Source organism: Perissodus microlepis, chromosome 16 (assembly GCF_051167445.1).
Source record: "Perissodus microlepis isolate ML-2025 ecotype Zambia chromosome 16, ASM5116744v1, whole genome shotgun sequence".
In the NCBI taxonomy this organism is placed as follows: Eukaryota; Metazoa; Chordata; class Actinopteri; order Cichliformes; family Cichlidae; genus Perissodus; species Perissodus microlepis.
Genome location: NC_140476.1, coordinates 34,756,991 through 34,769,665, shown reverse-complemented (window position 1 = coordinate 34,769,665; position 12,675 = coordinate 34,756,991). Strand labels below are relative to the sequence as shown.

General features: G+C 43.6%; 1 protein-coding gene across 1 annotated transcript in view; it reads left to right on the top strand.

Annotated features, from left to right (window-relative positions):
* The first annotated feature begins 1,241 nt into the window (after positions 1-1,241).
* The window catches only part of LOC146371305 (protein NLRC3-like), a 36,145-nt gene continuing 24,711 nt past the window's right edge, over positions 1,242-12,675 (top strand). The window contains exons 1-7 of the mRNA XM_084907808.1: positions 1,242-1,362; positions 2,581-2,712; positions 2,797-2,922; positions 4,688-4,789; positions 6,759-6,964; positions 7,072-8,950; positions 11,232-11,405. Coding sequence (XP_084763934.1) covers positions 2,624-2,712; positions 2,797-2,922; positions 4,688-4,789; positions 6,759-6,964; positions 7,072-8,950; positions 11,232-11,405 — 2,576 coding nt within the window. The 5' untranslated portion in view covers positions 1,242-1,362; positions 2,581-2,623. The remainder of the gene's footprint in view (positions 1,363-2,580; positions 2,713-2,796; positions 2,923-4,687; positions 4,790-6,758; positions 6,965-7,071; positions 8,951-11,231; positions 11,406-12,675) is intronic.

Genomic DNA, 12,675 nt, shown 5'->3' with positions numbered 1-12,675 from the left:
AGCCGGGTTGTAACAACTGCTGTTTCCAAAGTGTAATGTGAAGGACCCAGATATTCTTTTGTATGTTTGAGGTTTTCAGATTGAAGAGGTTGATGGGATGGTGAACCACTACAGTCTATTTTCACTGCACTGTAGTGAAAATGACACAAGAAGTGTTTGCAGCATCAGAACTGTGCAAATCCTTTAAAACAGTGAAGGATATTAAAAAGGTATTAAAAGCAGATGAAATGGCATTATGGTCCGTTTATTTCACTTTAGATTTTTGAATTCAACAAGCTGTAGGAACTCTGTTCAATGTGAGTGCAGAACAACCAAGTTTCCTCCTCTGATAAACCTCTATCTGTGCCACTGAAAACAGTTAATGACACTCTGACTCTGACGTGTTCTATAGGGATTTGGGATGTAATTCTTTAGTTGGAGGTTAATTACACATTGCCCCATCTCAAGGACTGTGGAATGTCTTTGTCTACCCTGCACTTAAAGAAGGGCTATGTCTTAATTAATTACAGCTGACTGAGTCTGCGGACTTTGTTAATTAAACTTCCAAGACAATTCCCTTGTGATCCATCATTTTTAATTGGGTCCATTTTAACAGTTCTATGGACAGTTCAAAAGTTGTCAAAACAACAGGTGCAACGCCAGCAGCACAGTAAAAACATTTAATCCTCTTGACAACTTTGTCGGGTTTGCCAAAGATAGGCTACAATATTTGTTAAAGAAGGATTTTTCACCAGTTTGAGCAGGGAAGACAGGCAGAGACAGGGTCTCAGGTGCATCCTCAGTAGTACCAAGTTTAGTTAACCCTTTGTTTGGTGCTTATAGAACGAGGTGGCACAGACTTTTTAAAAATAGTTGTTGATAATACTTGGCCTATGTGGGTTTTGTGATTTGAATATGGTTAAATGCTTAACACAGTGATTCCAATATATTCCAGTGATTCTAGTGTAGGTATATGTAGTGTATACAAGTATAAATGATCACATAGTATATATGTGAGTATATGTGATTATAATGACATAGTATATGTCCAGTGTATACAGAGATACAGTATATAATAAAATCTACAACATGAAGACACACGCACATCACATTATTTGTTCCCAGGTTTCTTCAAGGTCTCAGAGTTGGAGCAGAAACCTGCTGCAGGTTAATTATTAATCAAACTGATTTAATATTAGTGTTGGTCTTTGCCCTGTCAACAGAAACTTACGAATCTTTTATGGTGTGAAGTGTTTAATGTGACACAGCCTGCAGACACAGAGGACTGATACGGAGAAGAAGCAGAGGATTTTCTGTTTCTACACAGACCTGGTCCAGACAACAGAGAGCTGCAGAGTGAAGACGTTCATGGGAAGAAGCTGAGTAAGTGCAACTTTCATTCCAGTCTCTGAGGTTTCCTCTTCATCACAGAGCAGCTGCTCTTTGTTTGTTAGTGTGTTTCTGCGGAGAACACACGAAGACTGGTTTCATCTCTGACGTCTGGTGTTTGATAAAGACTCCAAAGCAACAACAAAGTCTCCAACATCCAGCTCAGAGCCTTTCAAAAAGAGTGTGCAGGTTTGTTCTCCTCACGTCACTTCAGACTAACAGTCTGTGTGGGCGTATTCATCAGACTGTGCTGCAGGTCGGTACCAACATCATGAAATGTTCTTCACACATCTGCCACTGTTTGATCCTCTTTAACAGAAGAAGTGTGACTGTGCTGTGATGTTTAATCACACTCAATGTTCATGTGGACTCTGAACAGGCTCACAGTCAAACTATCAAACTGGAGTCCTGATATGAGGACCTGCTTCAGAGTCTGGTCTCCAGTTTGACTCTGAAGTTGTTTTATGAAGGATCAGAGTTCATGTTTGTTGGTTAAATATTCTCCAGGATTCATGGAGAATATTTAACAGGACTCAGTGAGCACCCCCTGCTGGTTCCCTCTGACCACTGCTGTCAGTCTGCACTGATCCTGTAGATAGATTTATGGAGGCTTTGAGGGATTTGCTGAAGTCCCACTGTAGTTAGTCCACCATTCTGAGGTAGGTTCGTGTTTGTGTACTTATAATTCGTACTTTGTGAGTTCACTGAGAGTCCACAGAGGACGCAGCGTACGTGTGTGTGTGTGTGTGTGTGTGTGTGTGTGTGTGTGTGTGTGTGTGTGTGTGTGTGTGTTACTTTAGCAACTATAACAGAAGAATAAAAGTCCTGTTAATGCAAAAATGAGCATTAATGAGAAATTAGGAAAAACGAAAGTAAACAGTAATGTGTTCATTAATTTACTCTGGAATGATCTGAGAAGTTGATAATGAACAGTATTGAAATAAATATTCCATAATCATAAACATCATAATTCTATCAGTGCTGACTGTTGTTGTATGTCAGTGAATGCATCGTGTGTGCTTCACTGCTCCATCTAGTGGACTGATAGTAGAGCACTGATGGCAGCTTCCTCTGCCTCACACTGCTGTCTGACTGCATTCAGCTGACACTGAGATGAAGCAGGAAAGAAGCAGCTGATATTTGGACAGCACACGTGATGGAAAGGAGGATTTCAGTTGATGTGCACATGAATGATTTGTGTTTCCTCTGCAGGTGAAGGTAGAAAGTGTGTGTGAGCTGATGTGAATCCAGCAGCATGGATCAGTGTGAGGACAGAGAGGAGGGAGTCCCTCCCTCTAAAAGCACTCTGTGTGGGGAACATGAGAGCCAGACCAAAGCTAAGAGGTGAGATGACCGTCTCTAACTGTCCATGACTCTTCTCCATGTCACAGCTCAGCACTCACATCACTGCTCCATCATTATTCACAGGAGCCAACGAGGAACTAAACGCAAACATGAACCTGAACCTGAACCCAGCTGTGTGTCCCTAAGGAGTGACACGTCAGCACATCGTCCCATTAACTTTAAAGTCCAGCCTGTGTCTGCTGCAGAGAGGTGAGCTGTTACTAACATGAACTCTTTGAGTTGGTTGGTTGCTAATAGACAAAGATTAGTTTATGTTAGCTAAGTAGTGACAGAAGCAATGACTTAGTGGAGAATAAGAACACTGAAGCTAAAAATCTGTCTCACTGTTGTGCTGCTCTTTGCTGAAGCAATGAGTTTATTTAAAAACTTTCACTCTTTGTCTCTTCAGCAGGAAGTGGTTCTGCTTTGTTTGCTGGCTGAGCTAAAACAGGAAAATCCACAGTTAGCTGCGGTGTTTGTAACGAGGCTAAAGAGGAGAAACAGAGAGAGAACTTTATTAATCCCTCGAGTTGGTTCTTCTGAGAAATTCAGTTAAACAACAGCTGGAACTAATCAGGTACAACAAGACAGGGAGAACGCACAACTTAACAAAATTCTTTAGAGACACAAGACATGGAGCGTACACAGGCAGGGACGGTCCTAGGCTGTTTGGTGCCCTGGGCACCATCATCAAAATTATAAAAAGTAAAGGCTTGAAATACTTTACATGTAATGAGTCCATATCATATATTAGTTTGACCTTTTAAGTAGAATAGCAGACAAATCAACAATACAGCTTTTCTAATTAATGTCTAATTAATATTATGCTGAACACAGTGCAGATGTGCAACAGATTCTATGAGCTCCATCAGTGTCTCGCGCTCACTTTCACGTATATGTGTGTGATAGAATTTAGAAAACACATCGGTGCAAACTACAAGTCTATATCATGATGTTGTTGTGGAATTTTCTGATAAAAGTCTGCAACACAGAAAGAGCCGTGGTCAAGCTATTTATTACTGCATACATACAGGAGAGCGAACACACACATCAAAACATCACAGGTCTAAGTTATGAGCGCTCCGCCCTCAGGACGTCTCAGCTCCTCTTTTATGCTGCGCTGGCATGACGTCGGGGCAGCATTAGTACCAGCAACTTTTCTTTTCTATTACGGTCCTGTGACCCAGTGTTTATGTGTTTTCTGGGTTCATTAATATTCTTTGATTTAGTGTTAATCATGGTTCAGTTTCCTCTCCTGTGTACAGTGGCAGTTTTGGATACGGGCGACATGGGCTGCTGCACGGTTTAACACATTTTGGACGTCCTTATTTCACATCACTACAAGCTTTCAAACATCTAAGCCTAAATAGAAACACATGAAAGGCTTCTGTTCCTTTATTTATCACCAGCAGATGTCGCATAAAAACAGATGATGTGTGCTAAAGTCGCAGGTTAAAAGTGGGACAGTGAATGACTGCAGGTGTCCATAAGTTGCAGTCGTGGTGCTTCAGCATCTAGTTAGCCTACTGTAGAGGAGAATAAAGGGAAAACATTTTTAAAGTGCCAGGTCATTTCAAATGCAGCGTTTCTATCAGCTCAAAAAACATCAGCTGAGAAACTAACAGACAAAAAGAAAGATTTGACCTCCCTCAGAGACGGAGAAAGATAAGAACGGACAGGAATAAGAGAGCTTAAAGATAAAGAATGCTTAGTAGTGTTGGATAAACTGGAAATATAAATCTCACATATGTTTTTAAGTCAGATATCGGGTATGTACATGTGAATTTTTGTTGATTGTCTGACTGTGTTTGTGAGCTGAGAGGAAATGAAAATGAATTTGTAACAAAATTCAGTTTTGTCCAGTTTTCCTGTAAAAAGCTGAACTCTAATCTAAGAGGATGTTACTGACAGGAAACAGCTGCATTATCTGCAGTCTGTGTGATCACAGCTGCTTCAATCATGTTTGTGTCTGCAGAGGTCAGAGGTCACAGTCTGCAGGGTCCAGCTGTCCGTCTGCGAGGAGTGACCGGTCCAATGATCACCCTCCATTCTTCAGTGGTGAACCTGGACCATCGAGGTCAGAGAGCTGTGATGACTCCTTTACATGTTTGTGTTTCCTGGATAAATATGACCTGAAACATCCTCAGATTGTTACAAAGATTCATTAAAAAGAAAACAATGAAAGAGAAAAGATCCAAATGTTCGACTTGGTCATTTGCTGTTTGAGGACAGTGATGCTCATGTCTGTGGGGAAAGTGTGACCTGAGTGGGTTCATGTTTGTCTTTAAAGAACAGAGCTGCTCTGATTCTCTTTGTGTCTGATCTGTTAAACAGTCTGAGAGGTCACAAAGAGACCCAGCAGCTAAAGCCTGGATCATACTGGCTGCTGTTAATGAGACTCCATCAGGACAACACTGAACCACAGTGGTGTTCATGGCAGGGCTGCAAGGATAAACTCTCCAAAAAAACACTTCCTATAGCTAAATGTCATGTGGATAAGTCACATGACAAGAGATGAGAATTAAATGAGAAGAATAAATAAAGTGTTTTTCTATCTGTGAAACATGGTGATTGTAGAGCTTCGGCCTGTTTTGCTGTTTCTGGTTCATAAAGGCTCACCATCATTAATAGAGCAATGAATTTTCAGTTATACCAACAATTCAGAACAGCCGTAAACGACATTACCAAAACTATTCAATTGTCTGCCTTCACACCGACGTGTTCATTTTTTTATTCTCTTAAGGAAGTACAGGAGAATGTCTGTTACTTAAAAGATTTAAGTTACTTTAAGTTTACCGCCCTGGACCTCGGTGTGAAATCAGCCATCTGTCATCACACAGAGGATGACCCTCATAATAAAACACGATTTATTATGACCACGTTCTTCCAGAAGTGACATGGCAGTCCTGTTTCTCTCTGTGCGAATCTTCTCCTCTCCATTTATCTCTGACGTCGCCTCATATCTGCTCCTTTTTTAGAATAACACACATGAGACACCGTCCTGCCTTGATTATTAATATCATCCCACTGATTCTATTTATTATCTAAGTTTGGGACACTCTCTTCACACTTCTTTGGCCTAGAAAAGATCACACTGACTTTTAACCGGCATGATGTGTAAACATGTTGCAAAACCCTCTGGACTTCTACATCTCAATCACAATAATTCAATTTAGCGCTGAATGAAGCCAACTCTTTAATGAGCACATAGCAATGTGTATAGAAAAATCATAAAAACAGCTTTTTTAATCATTTTATTCCTAACAGCACACCTACAAACTTCAGTGACATCCCGTACTTACTCCATTGGCTTTTATGTGACATCTGCAACTCCTTTACATCTTTAAATATTTTTGGTTTGGGGTGTTTATGGGAATTTTTGACTTCAAGAAGAACATTTGTGAAGTCATTGTGAAGGATATTTGATGAGATCTATTTCAGAAAAATGCAGTAAGACAAGTAATGTTGTCCTGGAAACCACCAAACCTAGAGTCATCTATAAGATTGCCATACTTAGGAGTGTGATTGGTCACTGCACAGACAAGCACTAGGACAAGAACTACATGTTGTGTAGAAGCAGCAAAGGCAAAGATGTTTGGACTTGTATGTGTTTGATCCTGCAGCTGGAGCAGCTGTCAGAAACCACATCTGTAATGTGGCACAGAGTACAGTCTGACTGACAGCTGGGACACTTTTTACATTCATTCATGTTTTAGCTGCTTAGAGCTGCTTGGTGCTGGAGGGGAACCTGTTCACCTTGGATATGTTTCTGTAAGTAATCAGTTACTTCTGTAAATTAATCAAAATTAACTAAACCAAGCTAAGCTGCACACTGACTGGAAAACATGAAGGATATAAGCAGCTCTGATGGAAGGTTTTTACTTTGAAGTCTGTGCAGGACTAGACTGAACGCTGCCTTCAAACAGAAAAGTATCTCCATTTTTACTTTTCTCTATGACCATCAGAACTTCTGCACCATCTTTTAAATTTGGATATTTTAGCAACAGTCAGTAAATGATGTTAGTGATAAAGAAATGTGTTCACAGACAGAGGAAGAGGAGCGGTGTCTGTGAGGAGGAGCAGCTGTCCTGCTGTGCTTTGTGTCAGGACGTCCTGAAGGATCCAGTCTCTACCAGCTGTGGACACTGGGACCAGTCTGCTTCATCAGGAGACTCCTCCTGTCCCCAGTGTGGAGAAAGATCCAGAACCAGAGCTGGACTGCAGACAGCCAGTCAGAGCACCTGTGTACAAAGTAAGACTGAACATCTGTCTGCTGATGGACTCATTTCTGAAAACTGGACTTCTTGTTGTTGTTCAGACATTGAAGAGTTTTCTTTCTGTTTTTCTTTCTTTCTGCAGATGTTGGTCTGCAGGAGGTTTTAGATGAACATAAGATCAGTCTGAGGAGGAGATGTGAACGTGTGACTGAAGGAAGTGATGAAACAGGAAGTAGAATCCTCCTCAAAAGGATCTTCACTGAGCTCTACATCACAGAGGGACAGAGTGAAGAGGTTCATACCCAACATGAGGTGAGGCAGCTGGAGACAATTTCGAAGAAGAAGACATTCCCTGATACTCCAATCAGGTGCCAGGACATCTTTAAAGCCTTACCTGACCAACAGAGACCCATCAGAGTGGTTCTGACCAACGGCGTGGCTGGTGTTGGAAAAACCTTCTCAGTGCAGAAGTTCACTCTGGACTGGGCAGAGGGCTTGGAGAACCAACATGTCAGTGTGGTGGTTCTGCTTTCATTCAGGGAGCTGAACCTGATCAGAGATGAGCAGTACAGTCTTCTGGAGCTGCTCCATGTTTTCCATCCAACATTACAGAAGGTCACAGCAGAGAAGCTGGCTGTCTCTCAGCTTTTGTTCATCTTTGACGGCCTGGATGAAAGCAGACTTTCATTGGATTTCACCAACAGGAAGCTGCTGTCTGATGTCACACAGAAGTCATCGGTCAGCCAGCTGCTGACAAACCTCATCCAGGGGAATCTGCTTCCCTCGGCTCTCGTCTGGATAACTTCCCGACGTGCAGCAGCCAATCAGATCCCTCCTACATGTGTTGACAGGCTAACAGAAGTACGAGGCTTCACTGACGCCCAGAAGGAGGAGTACTTCAGGAGGAGATTCAGTGATGAAGAGCTGTCCAGCAGAATCATCTCCCACATGAAGACATCCAGGAGCCTCCACGTCATGTGTAGTATCCCAGTCTTCTGCTGGATCACTGCTACAGTTCTGGGGCACATGTTGACTACAGAGCAGAGAGGAGAGCTGCCCAAGACCCTGACTGACATGTACTCACACTTCCTGCTGGTTCAGACAAAGAGGAAGAAGAACAAGTACCATGAGGGACATGAGACGAGTCCACAGGAGCTGAAGGAGGCTGACAGGGAAGTTCTTCTGAAGCTGGGGAGGCTGGCGTTTGAACATCTGGAGAAAGGAAACATCATGTTCTACCAAGAAGACCTGGAGCAGTGTGGTCTGGATGTGACAGAGGCCTCGGTGTACTCAGGAGTTTGTACGGAGATCTTCAAAAGAGAGTGCGTGATCTTCCAGAAACCAGTCTACTGCTTTGTTCATCTGAGCATTCAGGAGTTTCTGGCTGCTGTCTACATGTTCCACTGTCACATCAACAGGAAGACAGAGGTGCTGGAGGACTTTCTGGGGATAGACCGGTATGATGGCAGTGATGGTGATGATGGCAGTGATGGTGATGGCAGTGATGATGGTGATGACCATGGTGATGATATTGCAGGCAACTCTTTTCTTGGTGTTTTTCTTAAGAGAATCATGCAGAAATCCCTCCAGAGTAAAAGTGGCCACCTGGACCTGTTTGTTCGCTTCCTTCATGGCCTCTGTCTGGAGTCCAACCAGAGACTCTTAGGAGGTCTGCTGGGTCAGACAGAGAACAGTCCAGAAACCATCCAGAGTGTTATCAACAACCTGAAGGAGATGAACAGTTATGATTATGATGATGAAATCTCTCCTGACAGAAGCATCAACATCTTCCACTGTCTGATGGAGATGAACGACCTCTCAGTATATCAGGAGATCCAAGAGTTCCTGAAGTCAGAGAACAGATCAGAGAAGAAACTCTCTGAGATCCAGTGCTCAGCTCTGGCCTTCATGCTGCAGATGTCAGAGGAGGTTCTGGATGAGTTGGACCTGCAGAAGTACAACACATCAGAGTGGGGACGACTGAGACTGATTCCAGCTGTGAGGAACTGCAGAAAGGCTCGGTGAGTCCAGATGTGATCATTAACATCATTAATTAGTGCTGATTAGTAGTTTAATTATTCGGATATACACAGTAGTAAACAACTCTCATTAGTTTGAGTTTCTCAGATAAAATGTGTGTGTGCGCTTACACTGTGTGCTGTAGACTCACATCTACATGTAGTACCTGTGTGGTGTCATTAGGGGGCAGAATTTTAAACCTGCTGCTGCTGTTGTTGGTCATTCAGACACTGCTGTTAGAGAGAGACAGAAATAAGACTCTGTGAAGAGCTTCTTTGTAGTGAAGTGGACTCTAATGTTAAAAACAGAGACAAATATCCAGAGCAGTCACCGTCTGAGCTTCTCCTCTGACTACAGACAGAACTACAGACACAGAGTTTAGTGGCATAAACATGGTGAGTGAGGATGAAGGTGCTGAGGAAGACTCTGGTTTAGTGTGATTAAAGTGTGATGTACTGATGAGTGACAGACCTGTGGTTCAGTGTGAGGGCTCAGAGGTGAACCAGCTGTGCTCTTTTACTGCCCACAGTGGGACAAACTGAGTGAGAAGACTCTGCTGACATCTGGACTGAACATGTGTCAAATATGTGAGCTGATGTTACAGCAGCTCATGGATTCACTCTCATTCCTGCTGCTGCTCCTAATGTCTGACTTCATGTCCTCATTAATCACAGAGCTGATTGTTCAATGTTTAGTTGTTGCTGCTGAAATGTCGTCCCTGTTTTCTGCTGATGGAAGTCACTGCTGTGTGTTTGGCTGCTGTTTACATCCCCGAGCTCACTTCCTGGCAAACGTCATGATGTCGTCAGTGCTTTATAGACGGTGTGAGGTTTAGGTTGTAACCACACAGTGTTTGTGTCCGTACGCTGCAACCTTCCACACCATCCTTTATTGTACAGACTCAGCACAGAGCAGCTCCATGGATCCCAAATCCAAGAGTGGAGAACAGATTTGAAGTGTGTCACATCCATGCAGTCACAGCTGTTTCCACCATGTTTCCACTGATATTAATCCTGTTCAATGACACGTTTCATATCAGTGAATATGTTCTTTAGGACGTCCACTGACATGTTTAAGTGTCCTGCTGGAAATCACTCAAATCATCCATGAAATCCATGAAAAATCCTTTTAGTGTTTCTAACTTCACCCTCTGTCCTCTCTCTCTCTCCATCCTCCTCACTGCTTCTTTCACTGATAATCACACAAACATCGTATTCAGCTACAAAATAACACAATAATATCATCTGATGATCATTATTACAAGAGCAGGATCCATATTTGATATCAGAGTAACACACTGCTTGGTTATGTGCAGTCATCATCAGTGACTGTGGGTCAAACAGAAGCTCTCTGATTGGTTGCTGACCTTGGTCACCTGTCCACTCTCACCTGTTTGTGTTTGCTCTCTCTTTGCTGTCTCCATCCTCTCTCTCCTTTCTCTCCCTCTCTGTCTTTGTACCGTCACTCAGGTCCAATGGAAACAGTGACATTTACAAACCAATCAAAGACAAACTGATCCATGTCAGGTTATAACAATATTCAAAGTGCATACAGGCTGCTGCTGGACACAGACAGGTAACATCATTGTGACTTGCTGTCACCTGGATCTGGACTCATAAACACTGAAGCCCTGAACAGGAATACAAATCATTTTCTGCCAACTAGCGACACACCAGCAGATAATGGCTCAGAAAGCTAAAACGAGCCAATCATTTCTGTGTTTAGTTCCCCTGAAATCAGATCTGATATCAGCAGCTCTGAGTTCATTCATCATTATTGTCCAGTGATGAGATTTCTGCTCCGTTTGGTAACAGTCAGCAGGTTTTTCCTGCGTGTGGACGTGAACAGTCGTACCTGACAGCAGGTAGCAAACAGAGATCATCTTTCCAGCTGGAACTCTTCACTGAGCTGAACTCATTCAAAATGTTCTGGAGTCAGATTCAAAACAGGAAACAGTCCACATGTGTGTCTTCACTCTGACTCTGGATCGGATCTCATTGACAGACTGTGGACATGATGGAAGCCTAAATGTGACACCATCTTCCTCCTTCATCTGCAGATTAAAGCCAAACAAAGATTTTCATTAAAAGTCTGCAGGTCTGAGAGAGACTCAATCGTTGTGTCATGTCAAACACAGTAAGAGGAGCTGAAGCACAGATGTGAAGAGCAGATTCATCAGATTATGACCTCACTCTGTTTAGTCTTCATATACATTCAGTCTGTGTTTACAATGCAGATTTTCTGCTTTTATAATAACACATTTTATATTTTCTATCATCACAGACTGTCTCAGTGTGGACTCTCAGAGTCTCACTGTGAAGTTGTGGCCTCAGCTCTGAAGTCCAACCCCTCCCATCTGACAGAGCTGGACATCAGTGGAAACGAGCTGCAGGATTCAGCAGTGAAGCTTCTGTGTGCTGGACTGGAGAGTTCAAACTGTCAACTGGAGACTCTGAGGTGAGTTCACTGACTGCAGCTGTTGTTGTTTTTCTGTATTTCAGACCTTTGATGTTTGAAACTTTCTACAGTTCCTAAATGTTCAGGATGTGTCTGAAGACAAATGTGAAGAAGTTTGAGTGCTTTCAGAAATGTTGTGTCTTTCCAAACGACTGAACAACAGTTTTTCCTTTTGGCTCCAAACAGAAGTGACAGACTTGAGCAGGGTTCATTTAAAGGCTGACAGAAGTGGAGTGGTGACGGGGAGATGTTTGACAGGACAGTGTTTCAGCCTCCACAGGTTCATGTTGTGCTCCATCAGTCAGTGAAGATGAAGTCAGTGCTGATGAGGCTGTAGAGTGTGTGAGGGGATGTGAACGAGGCTGATGAAGATCTGATGATAGCAGATAAAAACAGGCTGCAGAGACTTTGAGCTTGTGAGGAAACAGAGAGAGAAAAGAAAGACATGAATGTCAAAGCTGTTGATGGTATCAGAAGCTGACCAGTCCCAGTGTTTCCATGGAGCCCAGTCTAACATTTATTTATACTGTCACGGGCTGCGACGGCTGGTGCTGCGGGCTCCTCCTGCTTGCTGAGCTCCTCCTCTGGCTCGCTGAGCTCATCCACTGGCGGCACAGGCCCCTCCGACAACATTGCAGCTACTGACGATGATGATGGTGATACAGCAGCAGCCGGTGGAGATGATGGCAGTGTAGTTGATGTGGATGGTGAAATAGATGATAGCTGAAGCGACCCCTCGGACCCTTCAGCAGAGACAGATGCGTGACCAGCAGGTATCGAGACCTCTGGCAAAGGTGAAGCTGGTTGAGACAGCACAGGGCTCACAGCCGGCTCGTTATGCTGCGCCTGGGGCTGTGCGGTGCAGTCAGTCTGTTCCAGCCCAGGTAAACAGCCCTCACTTAGCAGACTGAGCTCCTCTGAACATCCAGCAGAGGATCGAGGGGGCTGGGCTGTAGGCTGAGTAACTAGCAGGGCAGCTGGCTGAGCCACAGCTAAGGCTGGGCAGCTGGCCATGTTAGCGATAGATCAGGTGACGGTACTAGAGATAGAGCTACTGACTGTAGTGATATTTGTTGAGGAAGTTGAGCAGGTGCCTGAGCGGCTAACTGAGCTGCAGGTGCCTGATGGTGGAGTGAATGGTTGCACAGCAACAGCAATTGGTTGAGCAGAGAGAGAAGCAGTCAGTAGGGTGGCAGCAGCAGACAGTGAGGCTGAGGGTGGTGTGGAGGCCTCAGGCAGAGGCGGTACTAATTACAGCTGCACAGGGCGC